The sequence below is a fragment of the Coenobita brevimanus genome, chromosome 39 (assembly GCF_032717465.1).
Source record: "Coenobita brevimanus isolate Jiangsu-jjx chromosome 39, ASM3271746v2, whole genome shotgun sequence".
Taxonomy (NCBI): domain Eukaryota; kingdom Metazoa; phylum Arthropoda; class Malacostraca; order Decapoda; family Coenobitidae; genus Coenobita; species Coenobita brevimanus.
Window position 1 is genome coordinate 1,052,848 of NC_136992.1, and position 17,216 is coordinate 1,070,063.

The 17,216-nt window shown below is 41.1% G+C and overlaps 1 protein-coding gene across 6 annotated transcripts in view; it reads left to right on the forward strand.

The window, feature by feature from the left end:
* bt (projectin protein bent) overlaps positions 1 to 17,216 on the forward strand; it is a 269,793-nt gene that overhangs the window by 108,824 nt on the left and 143,753 nt on the right. For all 6 annotated transcript variants that reach the window (XM_080270134.1, XM_080270136.1, XM_080270137.1 and 3 more), the window contains 4 exons: positions 4,488 to 4,532; positions 15,181 to 15,325; positions 16,057 to 16,293; positions 16,530 to 16,669. In XM_080270134.1, coding sequence (XP_080126260.1) covers positions 4,488 to 4,532; positions 15,181 to 15,325; positions 16,057 to 16,293; positions 16,530 to 16,669 — 567 coding nt within the window. The remainder of the gene's footprint in view (positions 1 to 4,487; positions 4,533 to 15,180; positions 15,326 to 16,056; positions 16,294 to 16,529; positions 16,670 to 17,216) is intronic.

A 17,216-nucleotide genomic window follows, 5' to 3' on the forward strand; every position in this document is an offset into this window, starting at 1 on the left:
CGACGTGTCAGAGAGAATGCTTGTTTTCCTTGATTATCATTTATTGAATTTGGTGGAAAAATTATACCAAAGAAAATCTTCATCTGAGTAAATCCTGGCTAAGAAAAGACCAGTCTTTTTTTTTCTTTATTATTATTATTATTATTAGAGAACCATTGCACTTAATAACAACTGTTCATTGAGTTTACATTTTTTTTTTACATATATTTTCAAAACATTAAGAAGGAAAACCAGTGGATGCAAACCACAATTAGATAATCAAAGAAAACGAGCTTTATGTTATGCCGCAGGGGCGTCTTTTCTGTGCTCTCGTAGTTGCTCCAGCGTGTGTATACTGCCCTCTTACTCTAATATAAATACACAAAGCTGATTACACCCTGCCGAAAATACACGCAGTATCGATAATGCTCTTGAGTATTGTATGAGTAAAATTTAGCGACGAGTTACCCTAAATAAACATCGAGTAAACGTTAACCCTTCCACCCCGATGATGTCTTGTTTAAATGTTTTTCCTGCCTTATCCTGGCTACTTTATGAAGCTTAGGAGACTTTATCAAACTAGAGGGGTTAGATACACTCTTCATTAACCCCTTTATAACCAGTGGGGTCTCCTAAGCTGAATAAAATAGCTTAGAGGTAGCAAGACTAAGCAAAAACAGACGTCATGACATTTCATCTTCCCTTCGATCAATAAACTGACCCTTCCCACCACACAGTACACACACACATACCCCTACACTGACACCCCACCCGTGCACCCACCCTCACCCCAAGCTTCATTATCACGAATTTTGTTTCCTAGGCAAAGACAAAGCAACAACGCGTAGTGGTACAGGAAACAAAGACAGAGAAAATGGAGTTCAAGGTAAAAGCGGAATGTATCGAAAACACCATTTTTTTTTTTTTCATTTTGCCCTTCCTCCCATTTTCTCAGACTTTTCTAAATTCCAAAGTCGAAAGAACTGGTAAACACTTTTTGAGCACTTTTTTTTTGTTTTTACAGTCCTTTTTTTGATACATTTTTGCATTCCTTATTTTTGTCACGTTTAGCCCTTGTTTTTATTTGTCTACCTTTTTCTTATCTCGTTTTTTGTCACATTTTTGGTCTTTTTTCACATTTTTTGTCCTTTTGCCTTCCATCCTAGTTGTTGGCCCTCTTTTTTCACATCTTCCCCCTTGCATCGATCCGGTCAGTCCTCAGCTTAACGTCTCCAACACACTCCTAATAATGCCGCCTTGCTCGAGTCCAACACCTTATATGCATCTCCAGATTTTGCAATGGAGAATTAACTTAGGATCCGATTCCCCTATTTTTCCCTTAATTATTGCACTGGAAAATATCCTAAAAAAAATCCAATACCCTTTTTTCCTCAAATTTTGGCACTGGATTTTCACCCCAACGATTGAATTCCCTTATTTTTACTTCAGAAATAAATGCACTGGATATGAACCTCCATACCTCCATCCACCATACCCAAAACCCATCCCAAACATCGCCCCACTTGTCCCCCACCCAATGGACAGTATTTTTAGTTAGTCTGGGGGATTCTGTAACAATTTTTCTCCAGTTTATTTTGCCTCTGACACCTTAATATTCTCTTGTATGTTTTCTGTGTATATATTTAATCGTGTTTAAAAAGAGAGACATGCAAGACAGTTTTAAGGCGCGGTATGCAAAGTGAAAATCGAAAATGCTATGAAGTTCCCCAGGCCAACGAAAAAATGGTTCAGTGTCGTGTGTTGCGTTTCGAGGTACCGTCTCACCCGCCTCGTCCCGTCGTGAAGCATCTGAATCCTTGAACCCCTTCCGCGCCCACCGCCTGCGTACAGTACCCACAGTGACGGTCAATAGTACCTTTATACTGCCTCGAAGCCGTACCAAAACCTAATTGAGATCCTACGACACTAATCTGTAAGTCTGAAGCCAGGTATAAGAGCTTCAGTTCCGCTTCGGGTAAAAGTATTATGGACCGAAACTGTGCAAGGAATATGTTAACCCTTCGATTCCCACGGGCTCTCCTCAGCCGAATCAGCTTTTTGCAAATTAACCAGAACGGGAACCTGGAAAAAATCTGAAGGTGGGAGCAATTGCCATGAGCCTCTTATCTGCAGTGCTTAGCTCCCTCACTTAGGCCTTTGAATTTGTGATGGGTTATTCGTACACCATCATCCAGGTTACCACAGTTACCTCTAGCAGGTGTCACTCTGGGCCAATCCTCACATGGAATAATATACGAAGTTCATAAGTCTTTACCAAAATCGTTAATCAGTATAGTTTTTATTCTCAATGGTCTAAGTTCTTCTTGAGCTTAGCAAAATTGACTTATGTTGGCCAGAATACAATGCCAAACAGATAATTCTCGATCATAGAGTTAGTCATGTAAACACCAGGGCCTTTTCTCAGATGAATAACACCAGAGTAATATACCAGTGTTGAATGAGATCGGCTGATGTTGGCCAGAGTAAAAAGAAAAAAAAAAAGAACTAGAAAAAGGGAAAGAGAAGAAAAACGAAAGAGAAAAAGCAGAGCAGAGCCCTGGGAATAAAGAGTTAAAAATTTTTCGTGTCCTAACCTATACTCTTTTTACTTTAGCTTGGCCTAGAATTGCCGTCTCTCCATCTTGGATGCAGAGTTGTAACAATAGATTGACTCAGGAATATGGTGCCTGCCTCGAAGTGCTATGAAGTGCTAAGGAAAGGTTGTAGGGTCATAGTACTGTCTTTCTGCCAATGACCTACATGAAATAAGCTGTAAAAGGATGGAAATTTGGGCCAAGTTAAAGTGAAAGAGGCAAAGTAACTGAGTAAAGTAACTAAAGTAATGGTATTTATTGTGATTGACTACATTAATACCTTTTTTTTTGATCCAGTAACTGATTGCATAACGTAACTTTTTTTTTAACATAATGACCTTTTATTTATAGCAATTAATTTTTTTTGGTTCATATTCCAAGTTTGTTTTATTCATGCATTATTTTGATTTAGTTCTCACACGTGCCATATTTTATCAGAATTTAATTTACAGACAGAATTTTTGGTTACGTATTACACTTTGTTTATTTTCAGTAGTTTTTCTTCATATATATTAGTAAATTTCAAAGGATTCTTTTCCCTTAATGCATCAAAGTTAGTTTATTCTTTTCTGTCATTGATGTTATTACAGAATATACATTAACATGTAATCGTAAATATTTTTCAGGGATTATTGTAAGAAATGACAGACTCTAGACTGTTCCCTTCATCTACCACTGTAAGACTGTGTAGCTCTCTCTCTCTCTCTCTTTCTCTCTCTCTCTCTCTCTCTCTCTCTCTCTCTCTCTCCCTCTCTCTCTCTCTCTCGGCAATATTTTCGTGGGATTTTGAGCATTTTTAGCACCTCTTCTATAACACTGGATTCTCTTTATGACACAGTTGCATTCTCCCCTCTGCTAATTATGCAACAGATATCAATATTGCATAGACCTTAATGACACACACGAGGCTAATTACTACTTCAAGATTATTAAGATTTTCTTGTAAGATCTTGTGGGCGTAAGACGGTTTTTTTAATCTTAGGAATTTGTCTTCGCTTTGACAGGCCTCCCGAAAGCTGAATGAAATCGTCTGAGAGTAACGCGAGAAAGCTTAATGACGTCACGGTAGTAGAGCTTAATGACGTCACTGTTGAGCATAAATGGCGTCACCGTAGAAGAGCTTAATGACGTCACCGTAGTAGAGCTTAATGACGTCACTTGAGCATCAATGACGTCATCGTGGTAGAACTTCATGACGTCATTGTAGTGTAAACGACGTCACCGTAGTAAAGATATCAATGACGTCACCGTACTGAAGCACCTATTGACGTCACCGTAGAGTATAAATGGGCACCGTGATAAAGAATATAGTGACGTCACCGTAGTAGAGCTTAATGACGTCACTGTAGGGTATAGATGACGTCACCGTAGTAAAGAGGTTAACCCTTTTGATTTAACTGGAAAAGTCTGACCAGCTGGAAAAGTCTCACCAGCTGGAAAAGTCTGACCAGCTGGAAAAGTCTGACCAGCTGGAAAAATGTGACCAGCTGGAAAAGTCTGACCAGCTGGAAAAGTCTGACCAGCTGGAAAAGTCTGACCAGCTGGAAAAGTCTGACCAGCTGGAAAAGTCTGACCAGCTGGAAAAGTCTGACCAGCTGGAAAAGTCTGACCAGCTGGAAAAGTCTCACCAGCTGGAAAAGTCTCACCAGCTGGACAAAGTCTTCTGAGCTGAATAAAATTTTCTGTTGCTGTGAAAAACAGAAATAGGAGTAGAACAAAAATAAGTCACCTAGTAAAATGTATTAAGGTGTCGTATGGAGCCAGTAACGAAGAAGAGGTAGTGTTCTTTGAATCCCACGAACATACGAGCCACACCTGTTCTTAATTAGCCTTTAGGGACAGCACCTGCAGTCTCTGAACACCTCAATCTTTACCTTCACCTTCCTTACTTTAAAACTTATCTTTGTTTCGTAGGCGGTGCGAAAATTACGACCAGGAGAAGAACTGGTTGAGACCAAGGTAACCAAAGGACCCTCCATCTATATATGTACTCCACGTGATGCCTCTATGTTTTCCCGTCAACCCGCCACCACCCCTAGCCACCCTCACACACCCCGCGCTCAAAGCTGTGCCTCCTATTCACACTCGTATTTCCTATTCACACCCGTAGCCCCCCCGCGCCCCATTGTCACCTATTCACACCCGTCTGGCACTATCATCCTGCGTTTTGGTGTTTATGTCATTCACCTACCCCCTTGTCGTCTCCCCATTCGTTATTCACCCCTCCTTCCACTCCCCAACAGTGTCTGGGAAAGAGAACATTTGCCTAGTTCTTGGCATCTGAAGTCTGTGTTCTCGTGTGTTGTAAGACTCTCTAAGAACTCTTCCTTGATTTATTTTTCTGCATAAGACACAATAATATTCTCTTGTACGATATTTATACAAACAGTGTCGATAAGAAAAAGGTATAAATAACGTACATAAGAATATCAAGGTGTCAGAGGAACAGAAAAATTATCAAGGAAGAGATGTTGATGAGGTTCCTACTCTCACGACAACTCAGGCCTTTAGATGCGCGGGAAATGGTCCATCTTCCTACAGGTACCCAAGGCCCGCTGAAGAACTAGGCCATGTTTGAGTTCCTTTCAAGGCGTCGCAAATCTGTCCACGTCCAAATATCACCCTAGGCCTCATAATAATAAAAATAATTCATACTGTAATAATCCTTGTCCTGTGGAATACTGATAACTAAATTTGTGAACAGCCTCGTCCCCCCTCCTCCTCCTCCTTCCCGCCACCAGCCCATACCTGTCGTCCTGTAACTTGTCCACATCGGCTGTTCGTCATAAATAACGTATAACTTTGGCAGCATAATTACTAATGTCGTCGTCCACTGCTGTAATATTCATCCGCGAGCTCCAGCCATCATCCAAACACTAAATACCATCAACCAGTAGTACCCACCATTCAAAAAACAATATATTCATTCGGTATTGACTCTCCTTCCACCACAAATCGACTTCGGTGTTTCATCATTTCGGGATCTTGGAATTTCGCTCGTTCGTGCAAGGATCCGGATGTCTAGAGCGTTTCATTTCCACTTCAAAGCGTTTCAGTGTCATCTTGAACCGTCTCAACTCTCTTTTAAAGGTTTCGATTCCATTTTCGTTAGGGTTATCTCTTCTATACATTTCTTTCTCCAGTTAAGGTGTATATCATTATTTACTTATCATTACGAGTATGAATTTTGTTACTTTATTTTTATTTCTGTGTCATTAATTTCTCCTTATTTCATTTCTAATCAGTAAAATGTATAATATTTTTTTTTTTTTCGTTCAGATGTAGGACAATATTCTCGTTGGTTTTAGAGATTTCGTAGCACCTCTTCCTTAGCTATTTACTTTGCACATTAGATTTTATTATTCCCTCGTATGCTATTCATATTTTTATCATATTGGTCTATTTTGCATTGGTAACACACGGGGGGATATTAAAAGGTGCCAAAGTATAGAGTCAAGGAAGAAGTGCTGTGAAGTGTCATGTGCGAACGAGATATAAAGAGTAGGAACCATTTCACACACACACACACACACACACACACACACACACACACACACACACACACATCAAAATCAAACACCACACACCCACCCAAACAGAAAAAAAGACTACTCTCTCACTTTGTCTCGCCTCCGTCCATCTTCACATGTCTTGCCTCTCTCGCCTCTAAATGAAGACTGGAATACGTAAACACTCAATAGTATTCTCCCCCAAGCCTTACACAGCCACCTTGTCAACACCCGGCTGTATGTTTGCTGACGTGGGATCCAAACCCCTGTTTCTTAGCGATTTATTTTGCCTTAACACTTAGAAATCCTTCGAATACACATTGACATCCTTTTGTAGGTTACTAATGAAAATCTCTCAAGGCATAAATAACATACAAAAGAGTGTTTAGGTTCAGAATGGAAAATAAATCGCTAAAGAAAAAATGTTATGGATTCTCTGTCAGCAAGGATACGCCCCCATCGTCTTTCTCTAACCCGCTAGATTCTCTTACACAGTTTCACAAATTTCCTCACTCTCCCTTACTCTCAGCCTCTCTCAAAAATCAGAGACTAGGTGTATTGAATATTATGCCTCTTATTTCGTAGGGACAGCGAAAATTACGGCCTGGAGAGATGTTAGAGGAAAACAAGGTAACCCGGGTAATTTGTCTCCATGGTAACACTCAAATTTGGCGCCCGTTTCTTTGTCTCAGTACAGTGGTTGTTGTTACTGCCTGTTCCTGCCCCCCATCTCAAACCCCCACACTCATTATGTTTCGTTTTCTTTAATGAGCACCACGTTCCAGCATCATTTAAAGCAGATACTGTCCAATCATGTGAAAGATGCGGTGTGTAGGCATGTGCACAGGTGTAATATGTGGCTTGCAGACCAGACTGTGTATTGACTATCTCCTTTAACTCCTTCCAGCCGAGTGACGTATAATGTAATTTTCTTCTTGCTCTTAATGGATGATATTCAGCTTAGAAGAGCCCCCTGTCAGTGAAGGGGTTAATGAAGTCTGTATCTAACCCCTCCACATCAGATAGCCTCTTCTAACATGAATATAGTCGCCTAGAAATGGCAAGAATAGAATTGGAACTACATTACTGGAGTGAAGGGGTTAAGAGCCTCGTTTTCGTTAGTGTGGGAGACTACTTAACACCTCTTCCTCAGCTATTTATTTTACACATTGGTATTCACTTCAGTGCCTCTTATATATATTTTTGCAACAGTAATATACTCGGGGATATCAAAACATATTGTGGAAAATAAATTACTGAGAAAGAGGCGCTTCGAAATTTTCCCCACATCAACGAAAATTTGTTCTTTTGTCCAGGGCTAATATTCACAGACTTACAATCACCTCCCTGTCGTAATTCTAATTTTTTAATACAGGAAGGACAAGAAAAGGAGAGCACAGAATCCTCCCACGTCTCTCGCCCTTCCTTTAAAAAACAAATATAGTTGGTTACCCCCACCTGCCAAAAATCTGCTACCTCTCCATGTTAAATTTTTAGCTGTTGTAGGGTCGGAAAATATGCCTCTAACTATGAGGAAATGTTAAGGAAATTATGTATGGGTGTTGTATGGTCTTATTCTGCCACTGAACAGCAGGTAATCAGCTAAGAGAGGGATGCAGATTTGTCAGGTACGCTCAAACGGACTATACTTACGAGAGGGATGATTATATGTCTGTCAGTTTCAGCCTTGGATTATGAAGTTTGAGGAATTTTGCAGAGATCCATGTTTTTTCTCATATTTACATTTTACAAGAATAATTTTTGGCTTAAACTTTGACTAGACCATAGGCAAATTATCTCCAGTTTTGATAATTGAAAATAATTGTTCCTGCTACACATAAAGTTAATCAGTCATGCCATTGTAATATCTTGACAATCTTAGGACTTGTATTCTAGATGGCATGAGAGGCTTCGTAACATTTTTTCCTATGCAACTTATTTTGCATCGCATGCTTTGATATCTCTTTGTATGTTATTTATACGTTTCAGTAACATAAAAAGAGGATATTGTGGTATGATCTTCAGAATAAATGGCTAAGGAAGATATGTTACGAAAGCCCCAGAGCCTCTTGGACTATAAGTAATACCTGAGTGAAGGAAAGATAAAGGTCTCCAGCACACCTGTGATTGTGTAGAGGGCTGGGCTGTGTCACCTGGCCAGTGTCAAGTAAAGCTTTGGTTGCTGTGTAAATTAAGTAGACATTTCAGAGTGACCATATGTTGCTGCTTTACTGAAGGATGCGTTAAGGAAATAGCTGCTGGAATTGGACTAACATCAGATTCCATATATAAATCAACATCCACCAGTAATGCAGCACTGACCACAGCTTAATATCATCAGTAGTCGGGTGGCAAACGTCAAGACAGGAAGCTGGAGAAGTAGCTCTGGGCTTTGTTGTATTACTCCTGCAGTCACTGATATCAATGTACTGCTTCTGCAATCACTAATAAGATCTCTTACAACAGAACTTCTCAAAATATGGGATAGTATTTGATTACGGAACAGAATTAATGCAACTGAACTGCAGGAACTCTTTCAACAGGATGAGACAAAGAGGTTCAGAGCCAGCACTTCACTTCCCTGCCCATGAGACTGTCACTTGTATAATGACTGATTTTATGTGTTGCATTTTGTGGCAGTGGTGACAGTGATTCATGAGTAGAGATTAACAGTTATTTTCAGCAGTTCTCCCGTAATGTATCAAAGGCATACGAAGTGAAATATTGTTACCTTAGAAGCGTGTTTAGTATTTTGTATCACGAGCAACTAGAAGGTTACTTGATAATGGCCAGGTTTCATCACCTGTACACCCCTCACACTTTCTCCCCATGTGCACTGGAAACTCTTATTCATCCTGTTCAGTTGTACATTTAATTACGTGTTCAGTACTCGTATATATATATATTGCTTTTGAAAATTTTCAAGAATGGGCCCTATCAGTGTTTTCGAGTCCCCAGTCCCACCTGAACTTAGCCCCTTCAGTCTGATGACGTACTTTATACTGATTCTTGTTATCCAGACGATTTTATTCACCTTCAGTTAGACTTTGAGACCTGGAGGGGTTAGATATATACGCCATTAACCTCAGTGCTACAAGAGGTCCCCCAGAACTGAAAGAAATCGTCTGGGAGTAGCAATAATTGTCTGAATGTAGCAAAAATCGTCTGGTTATAGCAAGATTGTCAATAAAACACCGCATTGGACTGAGAGGGTTAAATCAGCACCCCCCCCTCCCCTTCAGCACATGTCTTGTCCTTGTCAACAAAACACATGTCTGGCTGTCAAGTGCTTGCTAGATCATCGGACCTAACCCGCACACTCCGCGCCAAAAGTAGTTGACCCGCCAGCCAATGACCACATGCACACTCGTTTTATAGAGCTTCTGGCAGGGTACTTGAGCGTAATAGAGCTTCTGGCAGGATATTTGAGCGTAATAGAGCTTCTGGCAGGGTAATTGAACGTAATAGAGCTTCTGGCAGGGTACTTGAGCGTAGAGCTGATGGCGTCAAAAGCTAATGGACTAATACAGCTCACTCATGTCTGTCCGGCCACTGTAACACCTTGTCCCAGTACTACATGTTCAACACCACCTAAAATGTTCTCCACAGGTCTATATTTATCACTTTTTTATTTTATTTCGATGTCAGTGGTTCTATAACTTTCATTTTTCTTCCTTTAACTGTATTTATTCATCTCTTTATTAAGTATTCTTTTATTTTGATCGTCAGTGTTATGAAACTTTAATTTCCTTCCTTTAACTGTATTCACCTAACTTTGTAAATTATTTCCCTTTTCTGTTGCTTTGATCATTTCAGCCTCATTACGTTTACTGATGTGTGTTTTTTTTTTAAGTTATCATCACGATCACCGTCGGAGTTTAAGGTTAGGCCAACAACGACGGTGTGAAGAGAGGCCGAGGTAGCACTAGAAGATTGTGTAGGTGAAGCAGTTAGCCCATCTCTTTTTCTCGATATCTCTCAGTAATGCTTCTTTGTCTCTCCCTCTGCGTCTCTCCAATAGGGCAAACTAAAACCCGGGGAGCAGTCAGTCAAACAGGTGAGAGCTTGGTGAAGAAGCGCCTCAGGTTCATGTACTTTGAAGCCATTTTTTTTTATATGTGTTCAGAGTCGAAAGTGAAGTTTTTTGATGCAGCGATTGATTGCTCTTTCCTGACGTTCTTCCTTCCGTTTTCTCTCTCTCTCATCTCTGTTATTCTTGTTTATTTGTCCTCTTCTGTTTTCTTTATTCTATTTTTTTTTTTTTTCACGGAATTAGTGATAATCGTCTTCCACATAGATTAGTGTCCCTAGCGTAGCCCGCGAAGGTGAGACCCGCTGTTGTCGCCTTTACTTCTGTTCCTCTGTCTTCTTTATCTTTTATCTGTGTTCCTCGTTTCCTTAGATGTCTCCTATCTTTTCCTTTACAACCTTTCTTCTTTTTTTTATTCTCTCTTCATATCGCGACCAGTTTCCGCCCTGTCTGAAAGTAGGATAGAAAGTTTTAGTCTCTTCTTCCGTGTCTATCGTGATTTCCAAAAATTCTCTTCCATTTTTTAACCTGTATGTGTTAGCAAAAGTTGTCATGATCAGAGGAAGTTAAGTAAAACAAATTCTAGGAAAGTAAATAAATTCCCAGTATTTTTTATTAACTTCTGTAAATTCTTCCATGTTGAGAATGAAAGTATTTAAAATGTAATGTGGGTAGCGAGCAGTGTTAATAAATTCCCGAATGCTAGAAGTGAGCGGCATTTGCTAACACAGCCAGGGATTTCGAGTTCCTGTTGATGAGTTGACCTAAGATTCTTGCTGAAACAGTATCTCTGAATCTAAATTTAAAGTTTTTAGCCTTGGAACTATCTCTATGTGCGGCTCAGTCAGTCAGTGACACTCTTATGATTTTCGGACACAAATATCTTCTTTACTAGAGGCTTTAGTGACGCCCCATATTATTGCCCTCATGGTCCCGCATCTACTGTATATAATATTTCTGCACTTATTTTTGCTGATATTTCATGTCAAGTCGGTACAATCAAGGCAAGAATTTTAGGTCTAGCCCAAATAAACATTATACAATAGTTAAATAAGCGCATAATTGAAAACCTAAATCAACTTTCACTCGATGTCATAAATCTCTCCTAAATGGTCAAGCTGAGTAAAGAATAAATTAATTATAGAGAAACAGACTTAAGGAACTTTTTTCAGCGTCCGAGGAACCCGTCGCTGGCAGTGGCTACACCTAGACTCCAACCAGTTCTCAGGGCGACATATATTGCTGACTAGTTTAAGCCTAAGATGTTTGTGTTTTAAAATATTCGTATAAAAACCCGCCGACTTTTAAAAAACAATCTGAACTTTTCCTAGACGATGTTAGCTTGTACATTTCGTTTTGGGATCATTTTCTCTTTTTTTCGTTGCGTTTCATGGCCTTTGTTTTTGTTAAGAAATTTGCGGGACGTTATGCTTCTTCTTTCACTCCTTCTCCACTCTGTCATCAACTCTTCGTAGTTACTGCCTTCCTCACTGTGTAAATATAAACGATACTAACCGAGAAGAACATTATTTAAAAAGTTCTGCATAAACTAGAACGTTATTTTCTTATTATAAAGGAACAGAATAGTTACCGGTACTCCAGGCAACCATTTTCTAACGTTACTAACCGAAAAATCTTCCTTTTAACGTCTTCCTTTAAACTAGAACGTTATTATATTTTGTTATTTTAAAAGAACAAGCATCTTTACTACCGGTTCTCCACCCAATCATTCTCTGTCTTATTTTTGCTAACACAGAGTCGCTTGAGACCAGGAGAGATACTTGACGAAGATCAGGTTCGAACATTGAATCATTTTGTCTTTTTTCTGTTGCGTTGGCCTGTCGCGCACTCAAGGCCTGCACGCAAAATCCCCCTCACACCCTCTCACGCAACTCCCTCATGCTTCCTCATCCTGTAAAAGTTGTTGTATTCCAGTATGGGTGTCGCGTTCACTGGCTAGCCTCGCACAGGGCACCGAAAAAAGAAAACCAAGAAATAACTGTCTCATTATGCCACCGGAAATTTTATGGACTTCAGAGAAAAATAAAAATCAATTGTCTCAAAGTACACTCAGAATTATAGGGCCCCAAAATGGAAAAAAAAAAACTGTCTCAAAGTCCACTCAAAATTTTAGGAACCCAAAAAGGAAAACAACAACAAAAATAGTTGTGTCAAAATCTGGGCAAAATTTACGTATACCGGAATTCTTCTAAAAGGAACATGGAAGTGATTTTTTGACTCTCACTTATGCAAATTTCTTTCAAGGGATTTTTTTTTTTTCTGGTTTATATAAGAGAAATTATTGGCCATTTTGTCAATCTTTCCGTGTTTGTACTTCTTTTTTTCCGACTTGGTGCCCTGTTAATCGAGGAATCACTAGCCTTTGGATCGTGAAACTCCCCTCAGTCGAAGCGATAATTTGTAGGCTTCCGTATGAGCCGTGATTTCGTTGTGTTGGGAGGTGTCGTGGCATCTCTTTGTAGGCGATTTGTCTGGCTATTACACTTTCCTTGTCCTCTTGTATGTTTCTGAAGCAAACTGTGTCGATGTTAGAAATAAAAAACATGCAAGAGAATACTGAAGGTGTAATATGCAAAATAAATCGCCTAGGAAGATGTGCAACGGTCTCTCATATCACCGGGGTTACGACTCATCATGTTGCTATCACCTTCACGCCCTTTGTAGCTGACCTGGTGTCGTAGTGGTGGTGATTGACCTTACCTGACCTCACCTGGCCTGACCTCTGCTCTTGCCTCCTCTCAGTCTCCCTCTCTCTGCATCTCTTACCTCTCCTCTCATCCTCTCCTCTTCCCATACCTCTCCTCGCCCCCCATCACCCCTCCTCCCCTCCCCAACCCCACCACTTCGACACTGGCAGGTAACCCCAAGAGCCTCCACATCTCTCTCACTGCTGTACAGTTGTTCTCCATCATTACCATCATCCACATTACCACTTGCTGGGTGGATGAGCAAAAGAGACATCAGGGACAAATAACAGTACTGGTGACGTCTAATAAGGGTGGATAAACACTTCAGACATTTTACGATACTGTTGACAAACCTGGAAAATGAGTCACGCAACTTTTGACGTAACTTGAAAATATGTCATGAGTTCCGAGCCACCCACCCAGCAGACGACCAAACCAAACCAGTGACTTCCTTGTTTAAAATGTGCCTGGCAGACTTTTTTCCCAACCAGCTATTCGGGGGTCAGAATCAAGCTTATATATACTTCTCTTTCCATGTATATTTCTGATTTAAAATGGTGCCCCGAAATGAGGTTGGAAAATAAGTCCCGTGCGAGTAGAGCTCACCCCCACGGCCGGCAGACATTTTAACGACCTATGACCCTCTGTGCTGTTCTAAACGTAAACACAGCCTTGCACAATCTGTCTCTCTGTTTCTCTGTGTTACATGTCTGCAGTTGTTGCTGTACTATAGACGTTAACTGTGGAATGTACTGTACTACATATAAATAGGCTACTGCTACGGGTCGCCATCGTTCAACTCAGATTTGGTGAGCAGGCAGGATGTTCGAGAGAAAGAAAACAGACTATTCTTTATCAATTTCACTTGGAAGGATACCAAAAATTCAGAATGTAAATATTTATAAGAAATCGTTCTTTTATTTTTCATTGACGTTAAAAAGTTAACAAGATTCCTAAAACTGGATCAAGAAATGGTTAGTATATCTGCTGATTTTGTCCAGTTCTTGTTTTAAAAAAAGCAAAAAATAAATCAGATAAGTATATGTATTCTTAGTGACTGCTGTTTTTGCTAAGCTCGTGAGAAGGATTGCAAACGTCAAACATCAGCCAAGAAAAGCGTAATCTGCTGTTTCTCTGTTTCTGTTAAATTCTCGAAAAAAAAAGTTACCAGATGTCAACAGTAAGTCAAGATATTCGCAGTCTGTTTGTTCCCCTGCCAAAACAAGCCTGAGTTTAGCGAAGAGGCGCCCGCTAAACTGTCTTGAAGTAGATTTGGTTCTGACATTAGTGGACTGAGTAAGTAGTGGTGTGACAATAATTTAGACTGTAAATTTTGTGTCTAGTATTATATTTACTTAGGGAATAAATTTTTTTCTGAACTGCTTAGCTACTCTTCCCTGTTCTGTGACTTTACGTGAATTAATTGAAGATATATTGTCAAAATACTGTGTTTACTGATTACTGAACTTGAATATATATATAAGGACTTGTTAGTAATCGCGTCTGTTTAAGAATGTTTACATGTTTATTAATTCCTGACACTGTGTATTAATTTCTGACAATATTAAGACGCTGATTTGTGCTACTGCCTCACTTTAAGACGTTACTGGTGTGTTTTCCTGACTTAGTAATGTTTTGACTCAATCTTTAATAATTATCGTCGTCTTTGTCCATAATTGACCCACGGTAAGTTGTATGTACTTCCCACTCACAACACCAGAGTTTGGGATCGATCTGGAAGGTTACTTTGAGTCTCCCCTGTAATCTTAACCTCCATTTTCGCTCCACCATCTGTAGTAAGAAATCTATCCTTTTCTCAAATCCCTTACTCTTTTAGTTACCATTTTTTTATATATCGATTCTCCCTATTTCCCCATCATAATTTTTCTCTTTTTTATTATCTTTCTCCTTTTTTTTTTATCATTTTTTTCTTCAATAAGTATACCTTGCCTTATCGATCTCTTTCTCTCTCAGTCCCCCTTCTAAAAATTCCACCATAGAACATGTCTAATGCATTTTCGGTGTTTTCCTTCCCTATTTCGCGTTCCACTCTTGTCTGGCCCCTGAATGCCGACTCCTGCCACCAACTACGCCGTCTGACACCCTCTGCCGTGCCATCTACGCCGTCTGACACCCTCTGCCGTGCCATCTACGCCGTCTGACACCATCATCTGTGTCATCTACCCGTCTGACACCGCTTCTCGAACCACCCATACCTCCCTTCCAACCCACACATCCTCCCAACACACACACACACACACACACACACACACGTAACCCCACACCCCACACACACCTTCCCCACACATCATCCTGCCTCTACCCCTCTCCACCGACGCCCCGACCAACCCGACCAATAGCGCCGCCGACCAAGTGCCGACGTGCGCAGACCGTCGGTGCAGGATGACGAGAAGATGGACAAACCGGGCACGCCCCTCAAGCCTGTTGGAGCAGCTGGCGCCCCTGTCATCGTGGACGTGCAGCAGAAGTACACGGCCGTTGAGGGTACGTGCTGAAGTGGTTCGTGCTGGAATGGTTGGCTTTACGTGCTAAAATTGTCCAGAGTACGTGTGAAGTTAGTGGGAGTTCGTGCTGAAGTTACTTGGAATACGTGCTGAAGGTGTCAAGGATAGATGTGTCAGGTGTTGAAGGTACGTGTGTAAGGTGTTGAAGGTACGTGTGCGTGTCGAGGGTACGTGTGTTTGTTGAGGGTACGTGTCTGAGTTGTTGAGGGTACGTGTGTTTGTTGAAGGTACGTGTGTAAGGTGTTGAGGGTACGTGTGTTTGTTGAAGGTACGTGTGTAAGGTGTTGAGGGTACGTGTGTAAGGTGTTGAAGGTACGTGTGTAAGGTGTTGAAGGTACGTGTGTAAGTTGTTGATGGTATGTGTGTGGGTTGTTGAAGGTACGTGTGTAAGGTGTTGAAAGTACGTGTGTAAGGTGTTGAGGGTACGTGTGTAAGTTGTTGAGGGTACGTGTGTAAGTTGTTGAGGGTACGTATGTAAGGTGTTGAAGGTACGTGTGTAAGGTGTTGAAGGTACGTGTGTAACTTGTTGAGGGTACGTGTGTTTGTTGAGGGTACGTGTGCAAGGTGTTGAGGGTGTGTCTAAACCTGATCAGGACGGGTACGATTCCAGGAGAAGATTGGAATTTAAAAATAAACCCGTCTTTCTATCTTAATAACTCTCGTGTACCCAATAGTCCTCGATCCCAAATCATCATCTCCTTCCCCCAACAGACCAGAACGGGTACATCGACCTTATTGTGGAGAGTAACCCGGTGCCAAAGATCAAGTTCTTCAAGGGCATTACTGAGATCGTGGAGAGCGGCAGGTACAAGATCCACACAGACGGGGAGACCAACTGCATCACCCTCTGCATCAGGAAGACCAAGGCCAACGATGAAGGCCGATACAAGGTGGTGGTATCCAATATACACGGTGAAGATTCGGCTGAGATGGATTTCTACGTTTCTGGTTAGTTTTTTTCCCTTTTATTTTCATTTTATTTTTACTTTATTTGTTTACTTTTATGGTCTGTTAGCAGCTGTTTCTACGTAATTATTCGAGAGGGACTTCTACGTCTCCTGTTAGTTTTTCTTCTGTGGTCTTTATGTGTGATTAAGAGGTTTTTGTGGGTAAATAATAGTGTGTTTAATTTTCTTGAAGCTGTCTTTCACTTTTCCATCATTCAATCAACTCCCCCTCCACAGACGCCTCCGGTATGGACTTCCGAGCCATGTTGAAGAAAAAGAAGTACGCCAAGTGGAAGAAGGATAACGAAGATCCTGACTGGGGCGACCTGAAGGAGACAGAGAAGGACCCCAAGCCTCAACTCCGGAAGGTCGAGAGGGTGAGTGTGTGAGTGACAGTGAGTCCTTCTGCGGGAGGGACTGAGTTAGGATGCACTCTTACCCCCATCCCTCCTTCAGGCAGTCCGGTGTCTCCCAAGGACTCCGCATCTCTCCCCTCAACTCGACGTCTCTCCTTCGGTTTGTCCAATTTCACCTTCGGACTCACCGTAGGACCCATTACTTCTCCTTCGGGCTCTCCTGTGTATCCCTAAGGCTCTATACCTCTCCTTCGAGATGTCCAATTTCTCCCTGGGACTCACTATCGGGCCCTCATTTCTCCCTTCGGTTCTTCGTCTTTCCCCCCGGACTCCACATCTCCCCTCCGGACTATCCAATTTATCCCCAGAACTTGATAATTGATCTTCTGTCTCTCCCTCGGCCTCCATATCACTCCCTCGGGGTCTGTGTATCTCTCACCAGCTCTGTATATGTCCTTAAGGCTCTACATCCCTCCCTCTGGTCACTTCATCTCCCGTTCACATTCTCCCTCAAACCTTGTCGCTCATTTCATACTCTCTCACCAAGCATTCTAATTCCCCTCAGTCT